Source organism: Semicossyphus pulcher, unplaced genomic scaffold (genome assembly GCF_022749685.1).
Source record: "Semicossyphus pulcher isolate SPU_LCO1_2020_fin unplaced genomic scaffold, fSemPul1.0.p SCAF_4, whole genome shotgun sequence".
NCBI lineage: Eukaryota > Metazoa > Chordata > Actinopteri > Labriformes > Labridae > Semicossyphus > Semicossyphus pulcher.
In genome coordinates this window covers 10,839,446-10,862,559 of record NW_027211715.1, presented here as the reverse complement: position 1 = coordinate 10,862,559, position 23,114 = coordinate 10,839,446, and the positions used below count along the sequence as shown (strand labels likewise).

Here is a 23,114-nt window from a genome sequence, read left to right as displayed (position 1 = left end):
AAGTGGGCTTTTAATAACGCGTTACCGTCACCGTGCTGAAGACGCTGATTAATATTGATTTAAACATGGTAGACGACATAATGTATACGTAACACAACTGCAGGCCACACGTCTATTTGTATACTTTTACAGCCTAAAGAAACGTGTCGATCCACCCAAACTCTCTCTACTTTTTAATGGGGGTGTCAGAGTCACCGAACCAAATGTGATAAAGGGGGAGGGGGGGTTGTTAGAGGAAAATAGACTTTAAAAAAAATAGACGTTTGCTATGTCATTGCATTGATATCTATACAACCAATTGATTTACAAGAGCACACATTTCTAGCCTTTTGGTCTCAAAGTGCACCATATTGTTCGATTTCACTTGCTTCTGGGGGACCATGCCCCTGGACCCCCCTACAAGGTTCGGAGTCCACCCACCATAGTTTCAAAGAATCCTGTGGGAAACACTGCAACCCTTAAACATCAAGTTGGCTTGAAGCTATTGCCACTGTTAACAGACCCTCCAGTGTGCAGTTTAATGTGTAATCTTCCCTGATAAACAGAATTAAAGTGTAATGTCATGGTTCATTTCTACAGCTTCTGACAGCTGTGCAAAGAGAATAAAATTGAGACTGAGCTGCAGCACATTCTTACACAATACACAAAACTCAAACCAGTCAAAACAAAATATCAACCTTCATTTGACAACAAGCATCCTGAATTTGAACACAAAAACAACATTAACAAAAGACCTACTCTGTTGGGAGAGCACAGAGAGCAGCAGTGTAGCAGCAGAGTATGTCTTTCCTGGCCACAATTGGAGGAACAGTGAGTCAACCTCTCCTACTTTACATAACGATTCCATAAGTTGGCTTATGTGAAAGCTTGCATGAGGTACTCTTCTCCAGGTGGCTCATCTGCTGTTGCGCAAATGGAATCACAAGTCACCCAACACCACAAGTAATTTCTCAGTCTGTTGGAAACACTGATGAGGTATAAGTGTTTTTTTCCTACCTCTATGACAGGATCCTGACTGTACTCTTTCAGAAGGTCCAGAACCACAGGATCACCAATGGCTCCAAGAGCCTCCCCTGAAGACAAAGATATAGACAAGATATATTCTTATTTTTAGCCTTTAGTTTTCAATTGTTAGCATGAGTGCTACTAAACTCAAATTCGGTTGTAGTAATGAAGACACAGATAGCGGACCATTACTCCTAGTTCTGGTGAAGTATTTTTATCCTATGCTGTTGAATTTGAATTTGAAACATTTGATACAATACTGGTATAAAAAAAAAAAATCTCTACCTCTTCCAATACCATGGCAAAAAAGTCTAAGGCTAACCAAATACTGCACACATGTGGTTGTACAGAACAGATCATTGAAGACAATAGAAGATAAAAGAAATATACAGAGCAATAGAAAAAAAAAAAAATCACTCAATCATCACTAATGACCACTTATGAAGTGTGTGGTTGTCTGTTTATGCAAAGAATTTACCCACTATCTGCCTTATTAATGAGAATTGTTTGTTGTGTCATGGCTGTATAAAGAACTGCAGGTGTGACAGAGCAGAGCGGGGGACACACACAGCTGGCAGGATGAAGGGAGGCTTTAGCTGAATCCAAACTAAATCTTGCAGGGTTTTTCCAGACGTGTAGATCGGTTGATTTGATCTTAAAAATGCGAACACTGTGAAACTATCCAGAATTAACATTACATTTCGCGGTTTCACCTCTTTGTTCACAATAATGCAGCTCACTCTCCTCAATATCTCTATCTGTCGGTCTACCTACATTCCTCTCTGTCTTTGGCTCACGGAAGCTTTGGGTTCAAATCTGATTTAAGGTCTGTTCATTTAATAGATTTGGTACTTTTCGATTCAATCGATAATAGAATTAACAGAGATTTTAAAATATTGGAAAAAGTATTAGTATTAGGTGTCCTAGGAGTATTGCAAGAAACATGAGCATATACAGGCATGTTTACTTTTAGTACACGGACAAATGTTTGTGTGTTTGGTAGTGAGCTGGCTCTTTTCACCTTCCGTAGTGTGCACTTGAATACATGTTTACCTGCTTCATGCCTGACCATCGGTTCCTGCTGTGTATCTTTCAGTACAGAAGTCAGAGTTGGTATGGCCCGTCTGTCCTGCATCTGTCCCAGGCAGTAGGCTAGCTCATGCTTCAGCAGGGCAGATTCATCGCTGAAGGCCTTACTGATCCATTCTACAGCCTCAGCACCTGTCACAAGTTTCAACTAAAGTCGAGTCACCCAAAACAAGAGGAGCAATACACAAGCACATGCAAACTATTACAGTCAGTCATACACTGTGGCTCAGAGGTAGAGTCGGTCGTCTTTCAATCTGAGGGTCGGATGTTCGATCCTCAGCTCCCTCAGTCAACATGTCAAAGTGTCCTTGGGCAAGACACCGAACCCCAAACACTTTAGGTAGCAGCCTCTGCCATCAGTGTGTGAATGTGACATGTAGTGAAAAAGCAGCTTTGAGTGGTTGCAAAGACTAGAAAAGCACTATATAAAGTACAGTCCATTTACCACTTACACATAAAGAATGAGTTATCAATATATTAATTGTTTAACTGCCACAATGCCTGAACTTACTTGTCTCAACTCGTAAACAGGCACCACAGATGGTTTACCACTGATATGTTGAACAGAACAAAGTTAAAAATATTAAGAACGCTAGAAACGATTTAGAAAATCTTACGGTGCAGCGCTTTTCATAAGCTCCAGCTTCCGGCCAAACAGCCAAAATTATACATTATAGTCAGCTCCTTTTTTCTATTGTTTATTCTAATAAAATAGTTTTGACCAACAAGTTGTGCTTCACTTTTCTTGTACATTTTAGAAACACTCACCTCCGCTTCAAATCAACACAAGCATGAGAATGATGCATGTCTGTGTCAACCTCGCCCCTGCATGCTCTGAGTACTTGAGTGTAGGGAGGCGAGGGCTTTTAATTTGTATTATATTTCTTATTTTTCTGTGTCTGTGATAAATGTGTTTTACCTCCAATGTTCTTCAGTGTGAATAAGGCTCTGAACCGCCGGGTAAGGTCCAATCCTGGGTCCACCAAAACATTTCCTACTGCTTCCACCTGCTCGCCACTGGCCATAATGCTAAACAGAGAGACAGACAGCTGTATTAGGTTAACTGATGTAAATAGGTCAATATCAAACTGGTGTGCTGATTAAAAAACTATAGTTGCAAAAATAGGTATATATTAAAAAAGAGAAAAAAAATCAGCAGCTATTTTGATAATGATTTATCATTACTTATTTTCAAATTATTCAAATACATTTTCTGCAGATCATTTGCATTCTGCACTATTGTCTTTTGTAGGCTTGTAGATACTGGTTTAATATTTAATGTGTAATGTAGGCTTGTACATATTGGTTAATACTTAATGTTTAAGTGTACATAGAGACTAAAGTTAAACCGGAGTCAAATTCCTTGTATGTGTATATACCTGGCAAATTAATTAATTAATTGAAGCTGTCTGCTGAATTGAGCATCTACACTGCTAAAAGAGCTGATGCTAAACTGCTAATATAATGCTGTGCTTGAAAGTTACATGAATATAAGTATGAAAGATAAGGAATATGTTGTTGAAGAGCTTTTGCTTAACTGCGAATGCTGTGGTTAAATGTTGAATGAATATAAGCAATGTATGAAAGGGGTTGAAAGAAGCTGAAGCTGACTGAATTGCTGTGTTGAATAACAGATGCTGAATAATTCTTTGTATGTTGAACAGCTGAGGCTAAACTTAATAGACATGTTTAATGTCTTGGGAGCAGATGGATGAAATGATGAAGATGACCGAGGAGGAGGAGTTTAAAATGGAAGACCAGCCTTTAAAAATGCTTGAGATATGCCGTGTTCGAAATGCCATACTTTACTGGCAGTATGTACTGACTTGACCAAAATGTAGTATGTATTATGCAGTATGCAAACAAAAGCAAAATGTGCAGAATGCCAAAAATACCCGTAGGCATCGGACCAGTCTACCTCGCCAATTGCACAATAGCTAAAGAAGCGGCGGTTATTGTTTACTTCCGCATGGTGTAGCATACTGCAAAATGAATTTGAAAAGCTCCTCCATACTACCACCGAACGCAATATGCAGTATATAGAATGTAATATATAGTATGTAGTATATAGTACGGCATTTCGAACACAGCTTTAGTGTTAAAATGTCTGTCCTGTGTGTGTGTGTGTGTGTGTGTGTGTGTGTGTCAGTTGAGCTCCAACTGAACTCAGATGTTGTCGTGGTGATGTAATTCATAACAGCCGTGCGACTCCTTGGCTCCGTGGTTGATTTAAACTGAGATTTTAGCTGAAAACACCCTCTATCACTTCTGGCGTTGTGCCAAGACCGTAAATGCTATCAACATGCTACACGCCAAGGCGGTGAAATACAAAAGGGCATCTATTTGGAGTTCTCCAGAAATGTTTAACATTACAAGTTGATAAAATGATGAAGATGACTGAGGAGGTAATAAAGGTTAGGTTACCGGTGATGAGAGTCAGTCTGGAGGTGAGGAAGATGACTGAGGAGGTGATGAGGACGATGGAGGAGTTTAAAATGGAAGACCAGCATTGAAAAATGCTTGAGAGTGTTTAAATGTATATCCTGTGTGTATGAGTGTCAACTGAGCTGCAGCTGAACTCAAGTGACCTCCTGCTGAACTCAGCTGTTGAAGTGGTGATGGTTAATTCATAACAGCTGTGTGACTCTTTGGCTGGGCAGTTGATTTTAACTGAGATTTTAGCTGAAAGCACCCTCTATAACTTCTGCCATAGTGCCAAGACTGTAAATGCTATCAACACACAAAAGTTCTCCAGAAATGTTTAACATGAGAGCTGGTCTATTTTTTGCAGGAGCCGCGAGCGTCACACATGAAACAACGACAGAATCCGGTCAATTTTCAAAATTAAAACAATTTTCAAAATAAAATACCGCGATTGACAAATGCGGTTATATTTGTGTGCTTTTATATATTTTTCAGTATCTAAACAGAGCGCGAGAGAGATGAAGATACACACAGACACAGTCACACAGACACACAGACATAGACACAAACAGACATAGACACACACACAGACACACAGGCACACACAAGAAAGAGAGAGACACAAAGTGGACTGGCTATAGGGGGTGCGGGCGGGGTGTCAAAACACAGACGCAAACAGAGAGAGATCATGATGAAAACATGAAAACAGCTCCAAATGTGAGTAAACGACAGCTGAGGAGCAGAGTCGCTTGTCGACCGGCGTGGAGAAATGCGCGTCTGGTGTGAACGGAAGTGCTCCGGCTCGCACACGATTTTCGTTGCACGGCGCTTCGCAGCGCTTCGGCATCCGGTGTGTTCCCGGCGTTAGCCGGCACGATCCATTCAGCTACCTGGGCGCTGTGTTCACTCCAATTTCGCTTCATTACAGCAGTGTGGTATGACTGGGAGCTGTCCCGTGGAGTCTGTGTGGGCACAGTGCGTTTCCTGCAGGTAAGGCGCTAAGTTGTCTGCCTTTTTTTTTTTTTTTTTTACATTCAGCTGTTGATGGTCTGGTGGGGGAATTCATTATTATTCTCTCTCAGCCATCACTAGCAGAGTCTGGACTGCATGCTTTCCTCCTGCTGCTGCCTGACACCGAAGCGCCGCGAATGGCCGCAGAGTGGAGCCCTTTTCCTTTCGGCGCCCCTGTTAACCGATTGTGTCGTTCACACCAGAGGCGCCGTGGCGCGCACCTCCGCGGCCGGCTCGCGCCCTGCAGCGATCGTTTCGGCGTCTGGTCTATTTTTTGCGCGAGCCGCGAGCGATCGCGTCAATCCTGGCAGGAAGTCACACATGAAACAATGAGAGAATCCAGTCAATTTTCAAAATTAGAACAATTTTCAAAATAAAACACCGCGATTGACAAATGCGATTTTATATTTGTGTGCTTTTTATACATTTGTCAGTATCTAAACAGAGCGCGAGAGAGATGAAGATACACACAGACACAGTCACACAGACACACAGGCACACACAAGAAAGAGAGAGAGACACAAAGTGTGTTAGTTCTGGTTAATTTGTTTATTTTCAGGATTAGATGTTGATTGATTTATTTGTTTATTTTCCAGTGTGCGGCCGCCATCTGCCACTGTTTCTGAGCCCATGCTGCTGTCTTGGCTCTCTTTTGTAAAAATACTACTCGGCGAAACTTTGCCAAAGTTGGCTGGACAAGCGTGTCCTGGCCTCCTCGTGGACACTGTGCCCGCTGTATTTTATCTGGTTCCGGTTTTAAATGTACAGATGATTAATTAGTTACTTTGTTTAGTTTTAGTTCATTTTCTTTTCTTTCGCTTTTTCATTTCCTGAATTATTATTGAGTTTATATTTTGATTATATTTGCCTTATTGTTTATAAATTGTTTTGTTTCCCATTGTGATAATTTGTTGCTTAGTGACTGGTTATTTTGGTTTGGGCGAGTGTTTTACAATTTGTTTATAAAATGCTGTGTTTCCTCTTGTGATCATTTGTTGTTTAGTTATGGGTTCTTTTGCTTTGGGTGAGTGTGTTTTATATTTTGTTTATAGTGGTATGAGGGCTGCCATCATTGCATGTTTTTCATTGTGTTTTTTCCTTTTGTTTGACAGGTGCTGGTGCAGCGGTTCCCTGGTGGTGGTGTTCCTTTTTTCACTTTTGGTTTGCCGTTTCACGGGTGCTGTGTAGTTTTGGATCCTCCCCCCTTTGTTACCGCATGGTAACAAAGGGGTACCGTCATGGTAAGCCCCAGCCCTGTCCTTGTTTTCCTTTTAGCAGGCCCCATACCACTGTTTACTCTTTATTTAGTCTGCTGTTAATTTTAATCATATTTGTTTAATAAAGTATTGCAACATTTTGAAATCACGTTCTCTCGTCCCGTGGATTTTATAATTCGAACTGCGTGCCCCTTTTGTTGTGTATTTAATTTAATTAGCTTACTTATATCCTGGGGTCTAAGTCCCCAGGTGGCGTTGCCTTTTTTACACTCCACTGCTTGCCTTGCCACAGTATGAATGGTTTGAAAAAGGTGAAATGATCTGAAGATAGACATATGAATATTTTAAAAGTAGAATGGAGTTTCTGGGTGAATGTATGAATGAGCTGTGAAGTCTTGAAAAAGGTTGAAATATGCTGAAAAAGGTTGAAAATGTTGAATTTTTGAACATTCCACCATTCATTTGAATAGGAAAAATGGCCTGGAAAAACGGCAACGATCTCTCGGAAGCGATGAATGGTATGAATGACAAAAGTCATAGCACACCGATCCCGAATGCGCTGAATGTTTTGATGCTTGAATGGTTTGATGCTTGAATGGTTTGTATCGGTTGAAAAATGTGGAAGGAGAAGCAGCGGGAAAAAATGTGGCGGAATAATAAGGAAAAGTATAACATTAAAGAATTCCGTGAATAGAAGAACATATGCCTTCAGCATTCACACCAATGAATTGCAGCCCCATTAATTGTAGCATAGGGTTAAGATACAGTTCAAACTGTCGATAGTCCACAGCTCCAACTTACATAACAGCAGCAAGGAGGGATAGGCCATGAATTTTAAATTTTTTAATACTCAATTTATAAATAATTGTAACATTATTGCGACTATTCTCATCTTAAAAATGTATTTTTTCCATTGTTTTTACCAGCTCCTGGTTGAAATGCACCACACAGTGGCTGTAGCACATCTGCAAGCCTATTGCCATAAAATAACAAGAAGAAAGCGTTAGTGCGAGGCACCAGTAAAACGGGTGTGGCACAGTGAGATTCGGAAACGAAGAAAAATGCAGAGACTTCTGCAGCCTTCAAAGGGTACTGCATGGAACTCCTTGGAAAAAATAAACAAAAATGAAGTGCAAACTTTTAAAGGGTAAAACTAGCATTTTTTAAGTCTACAACAACCATGGACAGTATGACTGATTCTCACTGTTAGAGAAATGATCAATGTCTGTGAAGATACATGGTTTATTATGCAGAGTTTTTTTGATACACATCTGAACATGAAAATAAAATAAACAGTTGTGAAAATGTAAATAGGTGTCTCTCTCTCCCTATGTCAGAGTGTGTTTGCGTCGGGGGGGGGGGGGATTTTTGAATAATCATTGAATAGTTCACAGTGAATATGGAGTAGTATTTTGCTTGAAATGCTCAACCCTAGCAGCAAGGGCTGGCTCATTTGTGGTAGCGGTAGCTTGCTGCAGCGCATCTGTGGCTACCAGAAGCTGGTAGCTACCGTGACCTTCCAGCACTGCCACAGCAGTTATGGTAGCTTCTGCCAGAGGACCAGTAGCTACCAAGATTTGCCAGTGGAACCGGCAGTAGCTACAGAGACCTGCCAGTGGAACTGTTGGTACTGCCTGTGGAACTTCTGGTAGCTACAGTGACCTGCCAGAGCTGCTGCGGCATTTCTGGTAACTAACAGTCTATGTATTTGATACACATGCCTTCCAACCTACTATGGAAGAATTACTAAAGATGAAGAAAAACGAAATGAGACTGTGGGAAGCTGAAGCAGATTCAAGCAGCCATTGTCTAGCATGGAAAACAAAGTCATGTTTGTTCCAGCAAGCTACAGGTACAACAAGGTATGTAAAACAAATAATGAAATGATTTTATTTTTTAAAGCATGAAGTCATAAAACAGCTAGCAAGGTCAATTAAAATTAAGTACCTCATTGATCATAGGAAAAAAAAACACATTTGGCAAAATCTGAAACGGACAAACTTGATAGTAGGCACGTTTGAAAAATACACTGCTAAAAAAAAAATAAAGGGAACACATAATCATTACAATTTAACTCCAAGTCAATTACACTCCTGGGATATCAACCTGTCCAGTTAGGAAGCAACACTGATTGTGAATCAATTTCACCTGCTGTTGTGCAAATGGAACATACAACAGGTGGAAATGGGAGGCAATTTGCAAGACAACCCCTTTAAAAGGAATGGTTCTGCAGGTGGTGGCCACAGAAAAAATCTGCCAGAAAGGATGAGGACAGGGAAATGCCCTGTCCTTGACCAAGACGTGTAAGAGTAGGCTAATCTCATACCTGGCCAGTAGCTGCCAATGCAATCAAAGTGGTATTTGTTACAGTTGTGTTGGATAAAAATGACTTGGGGAAATTTCCCTTAAAATATCTGACCATTTTCAGTGCCTTTACCTTTAATTTTTAACTTATCTTGATTTAGAGTTCATGTAGTAGGCATCGTTACTAAAAAACAAACACAAAATTAATAAATTAGTAAATGAATAAATAGATTTGACTTGGTGTTGTCAAAGTAAAAAAAATTAATGACTTTGCTCCTACTCAGGCAATGCTTTTGTCTGACACAGAGATTTCAATTTATTCAAAGGATAGCCCCTTGAGATGCAGCATCTCATTTCCGAGGGGGTCCTATAAACACAAATACAAAATTATAAAACATGTACAAACGTGAATGTGAAGATCTATATGGAACCAGAAACTGTTTTAAATAGGAGGGGCAATTAAACTGAACCCAGTGAAATTGCCGTCTAGATTTAAGCTGCAGCCAATTAAGTGATTCATAGACGAGACAATGGTGAGTTCTGTATGGACACCTCAAGATAAATCTACAAAGGGAAATATAAACAACATTAAGGAGCTTAATATTAGTGTCCGAGGTGTTCTGATAAACAATATCAACATAACCAATAATCGGAAAAATCAACTGAGAAGTTATTCTTTTTCTGACTTGAAATGTAAAGCAACTAATTGAGCGAGTAAGTGAGTTCAGACAGCTTTTTTTGCTTTTTTTGCAACAAAATATATGGACTGTACTTATAAAGCGCTTTTCTAGTCTTTGCGACCACTAAAAGCTGCTTTTACACTACATGTCACGTTCACCCATTCACACACACATTTATACACTGATGGCAGAGGCCCAACTGTCAATCAGATATCACATTCATACCCATTGGCTATGCCACCGGGAGCAATTTGGGGTTCAGTGTCTTGCCCAAGGACACTTTGACAGCCTGATGGAGCTGGGGATCGAACCTCCGACCTTCCAATTGAAGGACGACCAACTCTACCACTGAGCCACAGCCGCCCATTTGGGGTACAAAGGAGAGTTCAGGGTCAACCTAAAGTCCCAAATATTGAAGGGTATTAACTTTCTCAAGGGGTGACCATCATCAAAATGAATGGGTAATTCAAAGGGATATGAACGGTTTTGTTATGTACCACACACCATGCTGCAGGACTTCTTTTTCAGAATAAAACAGTATTAGGGCTGTCAATCGATTAAAACATTTAATTGTGATTAATCGTATGGTTGTCCATAGTTAATCGCGATTAATCGCAAATTAATCACACATTTTTTACCTGTTGTAAATGTACCTTAGAGATATTTTTTAAAGTTTTTAATACTCTTATCAACATGGGAATGAACAAATATGCTTCCTTTATGCAAATGTATGTTTATTATTACTGCAACATTCCAAAACAATGACAAATACTGTCCAGAATATTCTACAGAATAACCTCAAAGGTACTGCACGCTCAAAAAATATGCTGAAAGCATATCATGGCAATCGTCGCATATATCAATGATTTCTGAGAGAAGCACATCACATGTAGACTAACTCAGTCTGGATTACCCTCTGTCTAGATGCTTATTTCTTACATCCACAGTTTAATTGTACTCTCTTCAGATCACTTTGCGTTGCTTCAGTCCCCCCAACACACCTGCATCTCTGCATAGCTTCTGGCCCCGCCCCCTCTTTCTGTCCATCTCTCTGTCTGCTTTGTTGACTGTCTTCATCAGCAGTCTGTTTAATTAAATCACAATTCAGTTCTCACAGCACGTGAACAGCGTGTGCACGTGGGACGTTATTAATGACGTAGCGATGAAAACGATCGAACGTTGCCGAATGACATTTGCACCTTTTATAAGCTTTATAAACAGCGACAATAGGGAGATACAGAGATATATAGTAGGAATGTTTATATTGCGTTACAGAACTGCATGATTGTGTGCGGACAGAGAGCGTCCTGAAGTCCTGTGACTCCTGTCACAGTTTCAGTGCTCTTCCTCAACAAGGACAGCGGGCGATCGACCGTTCATTTGGAGCTTAGTCGTTTAATTGCACAGAAATCTGAAGCAGTGGCGGCGCAGCGGCAAAATGTATGTAGCGGAAACACTGCCGGTGGTAACTCAATTCACATCGACAGTAAATACAAATAACTTCAGTCTTGTCCAGAGAACCATCTAGCAGGGTTTTGAGGCTGAACTTGCCATTCACACAACATTGCGGCTGCATCGCTTCCTGATTTCTCAAACTACAGGGTGGGCGGAGGGTCATAATAATAGAACGCACATGCGTTAATCGCGCGTTAAAATAATTAGTGGTGTTAAAGGGAATGTGTGTCAACACGTTAACTTTAACAGCCCTAAACAGAATGATTGCTCAAACAATCAGACATAACCCCAGATTTAATTATCGGATTAATTATAGGATTAGTTACAAGTATTCAGTCCAACAAAGATGAAGACCTTTGGTCTACTCGAATTGGTTCATTGATTAATTGAGTGAGATTTACACTGGAGGAGAAACGATCAAGCAAGTTACGATTGAAGTCACCCAAGATAATCATTTCATTATGCCTCTCAAGAGAATTAATAGTTGACAAAATACACTTGGTAGAGTCAGTTGAGGCAGAGGGAGGCCTATAAATGTTAGCAATAGTTAAATGTTTGTTCTCATGAAGTACAAAATAAATAAATTCAATACATACATTCAAAATTAACTGGCTCACCTCCTCTAGAAGGCCTATCAGCTCTATACAAAACAAAATTATCAATTTTCATTTAATCATCTGTGATTTTATTGTGTAGCCTTGTTTCCGATATAGTGATAATACAAAGTTTGTAAAGACTAACCCATGCTCTAAAGAGATCATTTTTTGAAACAAAGCTCCTAATATTGAGATGAATAATGTCTAAACCTTTTACTGAATCAATTATGTCTTACTGAAGAAATAATACAACAGGTCAAAAAAGAAAAAAAAAAAAAGTTGGGAGAGAGCAGGCAATGGGGGTGGAGAGAGCGAGAGCAGCTAACAGGACGGACAGACAAACACGCGCACGCGCACAAACACAAGCATACGCAACATAAGAGGAACTAAACAGCAGGTGAACTAAAAAAGATAGAGCAAATAACCTGCTACATAGTTAACAAATGGGCACGAGGCGGGGGGCCTGCTTATTCAGTCAAAAAATATAGATCCATAAAAATTGTATACATGGCCTCCAATACTCACAATAATATATATAAAAATTTCAAACATTCAGTATTAGATGGTTTTACGACAAATCAAAGTTACGATAGTCTAGACTGGAACACAGCCAGCCTCACATTGCACGGCAAACAACTGGATCACACACACCACGGCGTTATCAAGTCGTAACTTAGCCAAAATAAAGTTAAGGTTTGCCAAAAAGTGATCTTTTGCACAGAACGGCACAGAAAGAGTCCACTGAAGGTGCTTAATTAATGTAGTCATTAATAATGTTCAAGTTTTTCGATGTCATCCAGTAAAGAAGAACGGTAAAAAGCACAGACAAGCAGGTTACAGAATATCTACTCACGGTGCTGACAGTCACGGGGAGGAGAGGGAAAGGTCTCGGTAAAAAGTCTCTGCTTCTTTGGGACATCGAAACAGTTTAGGCTTTCCATCCACTATCACTCTCAGTGTACAGAGATACAGCAGAGTGTATTTGATATCAGCAGAGTTTCTTTTTGACAGCATAAAACTGCCGACGTTTATTGCTCAGAGCAGCACTAAAGTCAGGATAAATATGGACTCAAGCGCCCATGTAGGTGAGCTCCCTTTTGGCCAGATGTAGAATCCACACTTTGTCCTGGAAATGTAAAAACTTGACCAGGATGGGTCTGGGAGCAGATCGGGTGCTGGTCCTGGAGCTGAAGGGGGGAGAAGCTGTAGCTGAGATTATTATATTTTGTACGCCACCGCCATCTACTGGAAAGCACTGGGACTTCCCTGTGTGTGGGGATTTTTTGTTTGACACATGCAGCAGTCTCAAAAGGACTTGCATGAAAAAGTTGAGATTTCCAAGCTATTTCCATTTAAAAATGCTAAGTTGAGGTCCAAAGTGTGATATACAAGTGGTAAATTAGAGGCACAGATACAAATCTAGATTTACAGACATAAATTATGTTGTACGAGACAGGTGATGCTGGCAACTGTACGCTTTTGAGTGAAACAGCACAGTAGAACGTCTCAAAAGAATCCGCACAAATAGGTGGAGATTAGCAAATATATTTCCATTTAAAAATACTAAGTTGACGTACAAAATATGATATACGGGTTGTTAATTAGAAGCACAGCGAAAAATTCTGATTTATGGAGACACGAATCACACTGCACAGATACAGATATAGAATTACAGATACATATCACACTGCATTTTCTGTGCATTGTGTTTTACGCGGTACAAATATGTTTTACGAGTATTACGAATACTTATGAGACTGTTTTAGTCCCATACTGCTGTGGAACAATGTTAGCGCTCCCCCATGTGTCAATTTCAGCATTCTACAAGCAGAGGTCAGTGGGTGCTGTGAAACAGTGCCTGATGTAAAACGTTACCAGAGAGACAACATTAAGACTAAAATTCCTAGTTTTCAAAGCTCAATATATTTCATTGGCCACTCTTAATAACATACAATGTTAATGTTTACTGTCTGTATAATTACGTTGGTTGCGGTATTTTAGTAAGAAAATGCATGTTGGTTGGGTGTAACGGAAACAAGCATCATGAGTTTGTTGCTTCAATATAGTTACTTCATTAACCTTCTCATTCAGGGTTTTTCCTGGCTCAGAATGGGCCTTTGGGGGGTTGCGACACTAATAGAGAGCTTGAATCTAAACTGACAGCAGAACAAGCCCTGATCTTGAAGATAGGAAGGTTTTGCAGTCAGCTTAAGACAAAACGGCCGGTCGTTGTCAGGCTTTGTTAGGGCCGAGTTTCACTCTCTGAGCATCAATAGGTGAGGTCAGCTGACGCGAGTCACACCCTCTATTGCTAAGCTAAACTGTAGCGTTAGCCCTTAAGTGTCAGCCCAAATTGGGAAAAGACCAGCAAGTCTACCTGCGCGAGTCCACTGAGCAAAGTCGCCGGCTGGTAAGGCCCTTTCCTCCATTTTCTTTGTTGCCTGCCTAAGGCAACATGTGCTACAAACAAATTCCTGTCATGGCCTTTGGAACTGCCAGTCTGCTGTAAATAAAACAGAATTTTTTCCAAGCACTTACAACTGAGCACTGGCACTGACTGAAACCTGGATCTGTCCAGAAAACACTGCCACACCAACTGCGCTCTCTGTTGACAAAGTGTTCTCACACACAATCCGCTCTTTTGGATGTGGAGGTGGTACTGCTGTCCTCCTTTCCAAAAACTGGAAATTCAGTAAGCTCAACCCACTAAGCAACAACTCATCATTTGAATACCATGCAATCATCAGTGTTTCTGCTACATACATTTTGCAGCCCGCTGCTGCAAAATTATTGCCACCGCTACTTCAGATTTCTATAATGTGTCCCGAAGTTGCAATTTAACAACCCCACGAAGATGTCTGCTCGAAATGAACGGCTGTTACCTGCTCCCCTCCTTGGGGAAGAGCCTTGAAACAGTGACGGGAGTCACAGGACATCAATCACATGTGAAGTCGTGGCAACGAAATAAACAACAGCGGGACCAGTTTACTCCTCACACAGTGTTCTAACGGCAAAAGAGGGTCCGACATCGGACACTCTCTGTCCACACCCAGCAGAGTGCACCAGCTGGGCATACTCCTGGGTGTAACATTACATCCAACTTAGAGCTGAAGGCTACTACAGACTTTAAATTACGCCCTTGTGCTTAGACTTAGATTAGACTTAAATAAAAGGGAATTAAAACGAGAGAGAGTCATTGGTGATCGGACAGTAAGTTGATCGAAAGGTTTCGTTTTGACAGACAAGTCCTGTTTGAATTAAATAAAGAGCTCTCCCCTCAGCTACAGAAACGCAACGCTGTCCCCGCCCTGCAGGTGCAGATTGAGCTCAGATTTTGTGCAAGTAGGTCCTTTCAGAACAGACAGAGGGAGGCATGATAAATGTACATCTGACAACGGCATGCTTGATCATTTATTTTTCCTCATTTCACTATCTGTAAAATGTATTTTTCTTTACTTTTTTTATTATCCATATCTTCTGTCTTTCATGAGTGAAGTTAGTGAGTGGAGACGTGTGTTGCTTGGCAACAGTCACCGTTGTTCATGTGGATGCGCTCTGTGATCATGTTGCGCATCACCGAGCGGAGCTACGACCTTGTTTACAGTGACAGACAGTGTGATCGCTGTCTCCTACACGACTCCTCCGCAGGTTAAAAGTGCAATATTACGCGAATCATATATTCATTTTTGGACAAAATTATTGTAGGGACAATTAACTAATTTCCATACCCAATTCTGCGCCCTTGATACAGCCTGCCTATCAATTGTTTTTAAGCTAAATAAATGCAAATAATATTTGACCATAATTTCACCCATTTGTCCGGAACATTGAAAGCTTCCAGGACATGTGGACCAGCAGATTTTTTACAGAAACCCTGCTCATACCACCGAAACATCCGATCCCTTACACCAACCAAGTTTTCTAATGAGGTCTTGGCTACCATGCCTCCTCATAAGGATTTCACCACACTCTCTGTAAATAAGGCGACAGACACACTGTCACACCTCACTACCCTCCTCTCTAAACAAACTCTGCCCTCTAATGTCCAAACCCCCCCTGACCTAGGATGAAGTCTCTAAGTTTCTGCTCGACTCTCGGCCCACTACCTGTCAACTGGACCCAATACCAACAAACCTCCTACAGACCATTTCCCCCACACTTAATCATGCAGTCACGCAACTACTTACGCACATTATCAACTCTTCACTGTCAACCTGTGTGTTCCCCACTGCATTTAGCAAGCTCAGGTCACCCCACTGCTCAAAAACCCAACCTCAACCCAAACCAGGTTGAAAACTACAGACCAGTTTCACTTCTACCCTTCCTGTCAAAAATACTTCAGTGCAGAGTTCTTAATCAAGTCTCTGGCTTCCTATCCAAGAACAATCTGTTGGACCCAAATCGGTCTGGCTTTAAGCAAGGCCACTCTACCGAAACGGCACTACTGGAATCAGAAAAGGGGTTTATTGACAAGAAGGTTATACAAGGAATTTGTTTAGGTGATTTTGGTGCAGAACAATTAACATCGAATTTGAATAAAAATAAGAAAAACAGAATAAGATAAGGAAAAATGGCAATAACAATAAAAATATAAAAAGCAATACATATAATGCAAAATATAATATACAGTATACAGGACAGAATATATATAATATACAGTACAATATACAATATGTATACTGTCTGTAATGGAACCACTGTGTGGGGCTAAAGCTGCTGGACAGTCCACAGCTCCATTGCTGCTTGATCTTTCAGCTGCTTTGACACAGTGAACCACCAAATCCTCCTCTCGACTCTGAGCTTGGCATATCAGGATCTGCCCTCAACTGCTTCATGTCCTACCTCTCAGGGAGATCTTTTAGTGTATCTTGGAAAGGAGAAGTGTCCAAACCACACAACTTGTCCACAGGGGTGCCTCAAGGGTCAGTGCTCGGTCCTCTTCTCATACCATTGCCATGCGGACGATACCAAGCTCTCCCGTCATTCCCACCAGACGACACTACAGCCTCGGCACCGATCTCGTCATGCCTTGCCGATATCTCTAAATTAAGTAAAGAACGCCACCTTCAGCTCAACCTATCCAAGACTGAGCTCCTTGTCTTCCCAGTCCCTTTATGCAACCACAGGCCAATATTCAGCTTGGACAAACTGAACTCACACCCACTAAGTCTGCCCGGAACCTGGGTGTCATAATCGACGACCAGCTAACCTTTAAAGTTCATGTGGCCTCAATTGCTCGGTCATGTAGATTTGCCCTGTACAACATCAGACCCTACCTTTCAGAGCATGCAACACAACTGCTGGTACAGGCTCTCATGATATAACGCAGTGACTACTGCAACTCCCTACTAGCAGGCCTTCCTGCACGCACATTCAAACATCTACAGATGATCCAGAATGGAGCAGCGTGACTGGTCTTCAATCAACCCAAAATGGCACGTCACTCCGCCGTTCATCTCCCTCCACTGGCTCCCAGTTGTCGCTCGCATCAAATTTAAAACCTTGTTGCTTGCTTAAAAAACAGCAACAAAAACGGCTCCTGCCTACCTGAACGCCCTCATCCAGGTCTACACTCCCTCCCGCCCACTACCCTCTGCCAGTGAAAGGCGCCTGGTACTCCCATCAAAACAGGGCCCTAAGTCGCAACCTAGACTCTTCTCCTATGTAGTCCCCCAGTGGTGGAATGAGTTACCAAACTCCATTTGGTCCGCAGAGTCCCTTTCCACCTTTAAGAAGAAGCTAAAGACCCGGTTTCATTAAACCATCATGAAATGGAGAAAAAAATTGACGGAAAGCACTTCTGTCCGTCATGTTCTATTTATATTAACTTGTAATCGTGTGTTTGTCTGTCAGAACAGACACAAATCTCTTGCTAATTAGCTGAAATTCAGTCAGACAGACACTGGAGAATAACATTATGTGATGGAGTTTTTAAATATTTCATGCCTTTTGGGCGGCTGTGGCTCAGTTGTAGAGTCGGTCGTCTTCCAATCGGAAGGTCGGAGGTTCGACCTCCAGCTCCCTCAGGCTACACGTCGAAGTGTCCTTGGGCAAGACACTGAACCCCAAATTGCTACCGGTGGCATAGCCAACGGGTATGAATATGATATCTGATTGACAGTTGGGCACTGTACGTAGCAGCCTCTGCCATCAGTGTGTGAATGAGTGAATGTGATATGTAGTGTAAAAGCAGCTTTGAGTGGTTGCAAAGACTAGAAAAGCGCTAGTCCATTTACCATTTACTTTAGTCAGAGACAGACTAAAGTGAATATTTTATTTATTCACAACTTTTTTTTAATTTTTTTATAAATAATTGTAGTGGCCTTGTCTGTACTTTCCTTTTTCATACGAAATTATTAAGTAAATCAACAAGATATTAACTGAGTTATATAACTGATATATTAACATTGCATTGTACAAGAAAACAAGATATATTTTTTGTGTTTTGAATATAATGCTAATACTTAAATTGAGCTTTTTTTCTTTTTATCCGATTAATAAATCGATTAATCGTAGAAATAATCAACAGATTAATCGATTATCAAAACACTTGTTAGTAGCTCTAAATAATATTTTCAGTATACTTTCTGTAGATTTTATTAAAGTGGCTGCAAATCAAAACCAATACTTGCCTATATCTGGCTGAATCTGTGCTTCCGACGAGCACATCACAAGCACAGAAAAACAACACCCTTGGTGCTAGGGCCTTAATAAACATTAACAACCTTCTTAATGTAATTTAGCCTTTAACATAAGATATAGCTCTACTGAATGTTATGAAGGTAATGTCTATTGCTTGATCATCAGAAAATAAATCTTCACCTCTGTACATGAAGCTGCCTTTGTGCAATCCCACAACTCAGTTTATAAGAATGGTACTTACTAATTCATATTTGTGAAATTTTGGCAAGAGCTCCCTTTCAACGCTTTGTTTTAAACATTAGTATACTTTAACAACAAAGATGAATTTGTTGGGGCATTTTGTTTGGAAGGCACTCTAGGAAACCTATTAGGTGTTAATCATTCCTACACAATCTCAGATTCTCCATATTTGACTTGATGAATAACACAAACGTTAATGAAGACAGCATTTGTAGTTACACAATATGCATTGTAAATTCTCTAAGTTTAGGGCATTAATTGGTAACAACATCACAATGCCAAAATATGTTGACCATACCTTCTTGTTTTCTGCAGAAAAACATTATTGTGAGATACAATATGGCTGCAGCTGAGTGGTGCAGAAGAGCACATTTTGAGGGACAATTAAATCTTTCTCCTGTCCTCTCAATGGACAGTGGGGAGCAAACTGAAACCGCAGGTCCTGAACAGCTGGGAAGAGGAACATGATCAGAGTTCTCCAGCGGAACTTTTCATGATTGTTTTTCCAAAAAAGGGGACTATGATAAGTTCCTCTCAAGAAATGGTGGGGAAAAAAACTACAACGTTTTTTGCCTGATTTGAGGAGGACTGAAATTCTCTTGGACCCATGCAGCTGAGAGAAGTCGAATGAAGGGGGTAAATAAACATACTTGAACACCACCACCCGAACAGTGTCTTGATTACTGAGACCTTTTGTTCCCATTTAGTGTTGTAAGTAAAGTCATGACTGTATCAAGTGATAAACAGATCTAAAATATATTTTTATAACATAGGCTAAATTCACTAATAGAAATCACTTGGTACATGATTTTAAATTAGATGTGTCGACGAGAAATGTAGAGATCACCTGGAGTCTATATCTTTGATTACTCAAGTTTTAAGTGATCAGGTTGGCTCCTGCCAATTGATCTGTTCAGCTAGGAGCAGAGTCTGTCTTTGCTGTCTAGTAACATAAAAAAAACCTTTCCGGTAGCTAGTTTTCTGATGTTTTGTCCACCGGTAGCTACCAGAACTGCCGCAGCATAACAGGGCCACCAGCCGTTTTGGGGTTTTCGTAACGTCACCACGATAAAGGGTATCGTTACATTACCAGCTGTGGTTACAAAATGCTGACCGGACCGAAGCTAACTCTTAGCTTTTCGAGTTAAAGAAGTCTAGCTAAACATTCCTTAAAATCTTAAAACACAGAATTCACAGAAACTAACACAATTTTGTGACGAAACCTACCTTCAGAGTTTACAGACTGGTCTCGGGCAGCTTTGACCATTAGACAGTGCTATGGGTCTAACACATGGATCGGCTTGCAACTTCCGCTTGGAGGAGTTCTTCTTCTTGTAATGTATTTCCGGCAGGCTGTACGCTAGAAAATGTAATCCTGCCCTCCATAGACTAGAATTTCAGAATCAGAATCAGCTTTATTGGTCAGGTATGGGTCCAGTTAGGTTTAAAATATAAATAAATAAATAAATAAATAAAAGCCCTGTCAGTACCCGATCCGTCCCGGCTTTTTTTAATTTTATTTTTTTATTGTGCGTCATACAATACCATACATACAGACAAAATCCCATACATACTTGCACAAACATACAGGGGTTGCAGGGATACTTCAAGATACAAAAAAAAACAGGAGTAAAAAACAAAAAAAACAGAGACAACAAAAAAACGTTACAGATCACTTCCACAGAGTTTCTCCATAATAGAATAAGTTTTGGCCGCTTTCTTATTTCTAATGTCCTTGATTGTGGCAGCATAGCGGTGCAGTTCTTGTCGGAAGAGTACGATGTTAGGTTTAGATTTGGCCCATTTGTTTTTATGGATGTGAAATGTCCCCAAACTTATAATCAACTGACAGAAAAAGCACAGATCTTTGTCTTCCGTCCGGTCATCAAAATAAATAAAAATGTTTTTTTCCTGGAAACTGATCGTCCTTCCTGTTTTCTCTCGAACAAAATGCTGAACATCTCTCCAAAACGTTCTACTGTAAATAAATTATTGATCGTTTCTTATTCAAGTCCACAGAAATCGCACAGATATTCAATGTCCATTTTAAACCGTTAAAGTGTTTTCTTTGCAGGGTAGATTTGATGTAAAATTTTAAATGAGACTTCCTTTACCTTGTTATTAAGACACCAACCAGCCACGCTTTATGCCAGTCAACCTCTCCGAATTGTGTAGTCCAGTAAATTTGACCTCTCGGCCGAATCGTTGAATGTAAGCAGCTTCTCAAATATCTGTTAGAGCAGGATTTTTTTGTAATGTCCACATTGCCAACAAAAATCTCACAACTATAATTCTCTGCAACAGCAGTATTTCTTTCAGTCCCTTTAAGGAGTTGCAGCACACCCTGTGGTAATGCATCCAAAATCACAGCATATATTTTCGGCGTCACCGGCAACTGAAATTTTAACAAAACTTCTTCATAAGAAAGTAAAAAACCTTGGTCATTAAAAAGTTGGTTAACTAATACAATTCCATGCTCCATCCACTCCTTATAAAACAGTGATTTGTTTTTATATAGGATGTCTTGGTTATTCCAAATATAATAACTGGTTGGTGAGAAGTTATGCTTGTAGATCAGTTTCCAGGTCGGCAGAGCTTGTTTATGAAAGTTTGACAGTTTGACAGGAAGCAAACTTTGTAGTTACATTTCAACAAAAACCGTATCCCACCTGTTAAATTAAATACATGTGTAGCAAAAGAGTTCCAGAAGTTGTTCTTCGGTCTGCTTAGGTTAATTAACCAATTAATCTTAAAAGAGCTATTTAAAGTTTCAAAGGTTAATATATCCAAGCCACCATTCCTCTTGGCGTTACACAAAGTATCTTTTTTTAAGTAGTGACATCTGTTCTTCCAGATAGTTAAATACATTTTGATCTAGTTTCTTAGAAACTTCAGCGGGCATTTCTTGTGCTAGAGACAAATATACAGACCTTGATATTCCTTCAGCTTTAGATAACAGCGTTCGGCCATTTACGGATAGATCCCTCATTAACCACATATTGAATTTTGTTTCTATTTGTTGAATTATTGGTTCAATATTTGCCTCTGAGCGCCTGTTTTCATTTTTGTCAAGCACTACACCCAGGTATGTCACAGTTTCTTTAATAGGAATCTCATTCATTTCTACCAGATCACAGTGTTTAAGGGGGAACAGCACTGACTTGCTGAGGTTCATTGTCAAACCAGAGGCCTCAGAAAACTCCCTGACGCAACGCACAGCTGCGTCAAGTTCATTTAGATTGGACAGAAAAATTGTTGTGTCATCCACTAATTGAGCTAATTTGAATTCTCTACCTAAAGCCCTTATACCCTGAAAGTCGCTTCTTTTAATATGTCTTGCCATGACCTGTGTGACCAGCAGGAACAAAAATGGACTTAGTGGGCATCCTTGTCTGATTCCACGACTGATGTTAAACCTGGGCGTTGTACCATTTGTTACCTTAATTGAACTATTACTTCCTTTAAGAGTTTGAACTAACCCTCAGAAACCTATTTCCAAAGCCAAAGCACTGAATGGCTTTAAACATAAACTGGTGACTGACTGTGTCAAATGCTATAAAAAAAAAAAGGGGGAAATATCAACACATAGAATAAAACTCTCATCTGGAATAAATTCGTTATAATCTATCATATCTAATATCAGACGAAGATTATTTACAATGTTCCTTCCTGGCATAAACCCAGATTGTTCGTCATCAATAATATCAGCTAATCCTAGTTTTAACCTTTTAGCAAGATGAGAGCGAAAAGTTTTGCATCATTATTTAATAGACTAATCGGTCTCTAGTTTTCAATGATTAACTTGTCTTTCTTTGGCTTTGGAATCTGTTTTATCAATCCCTGTCTCAGAGTGTGGGGCAGTTCCTCTTTTCTAGAGCCTCTTCAAACAGTCCCGCTAAAAATGGAGCAATTGATTGTTTAAAGCAATTATAAAATTCCGCTATTATCCCATCATTCCCGGGAGCTTTGTTATCCTTAAGGGCATCAATACATTTTTGCACCTCTGTTATAGTTATTTTCTGGTCACATATTGATTGGAAATCTTGACGTTTTACTAAAGTCATGTGGTGATCCATACAGACACGCATGCGTGGAACAAATCGGGCAGTGTCGTAAAACAGGTTCAGGGCAGACGGGACTGTCAGTGTCCGATCCGTCCCGATCCATCCCGGCTGCCAAACCCCTTGTCAATACCCCATCCATCCCGGCTGCCCGATCAGATCTGTTCCACGCATGCATCGCTCGACTCGAGAGAGTTGTTTTAAAAAAAAAAAAAAAAATGTTTTGGAACTTTATTTATAACAAAAAAGAAAAACATTTACAATTTTATCTGTATACAATACAGGGACCAACAATTAACGAACAGGAAATTAAGTATACAGATATTATGAAAGTATATATTATCTGCCTTTAAAGCAAAATAAATAAAAGACAAAGTAAAGGCCTTAAAC

At 40.2% G+C, this 23,114-nt stretch overlaps 1 protein-coding gene across 1 annotated transcript in view; it reads right to left on the bottom strand.

Annotated features, from left to right (window-relative positions):
* Positions 1-19,971, bottom strand: part of dohh (deoxyhypusine hydroxylase/monooxygenase) — a 29,994-nt gene extending 10,023 nt beyond the window's left edge. Inside the window, exons 1-4 of the mRNA XM_069680122.1 lie at positions 19,891-19,971; positions 3,014-3,123; positions 2,059-2,226; positions 997-1,073 (exon numbers count right to left, since the gene is read on the bottom strand). Of these exons, the coding sequence (XP_069536223.1) occupies positions 997-1,073; positions 2,059-2,226; positions 3,014-3,119 (351 nt within the window). The 5' untranslated portion in view covers positions 3,120-3,123; positions 19,891-19,971. The remainder of the gene's footprint in view (positions 1-996; positions 1,074-2,058; positions 2,227-3,013; positions 3,124-19,890) is intronic.
* Between the last annotated feature and the right edge of the window lie 3,143 nt (positions 19,972-23,114).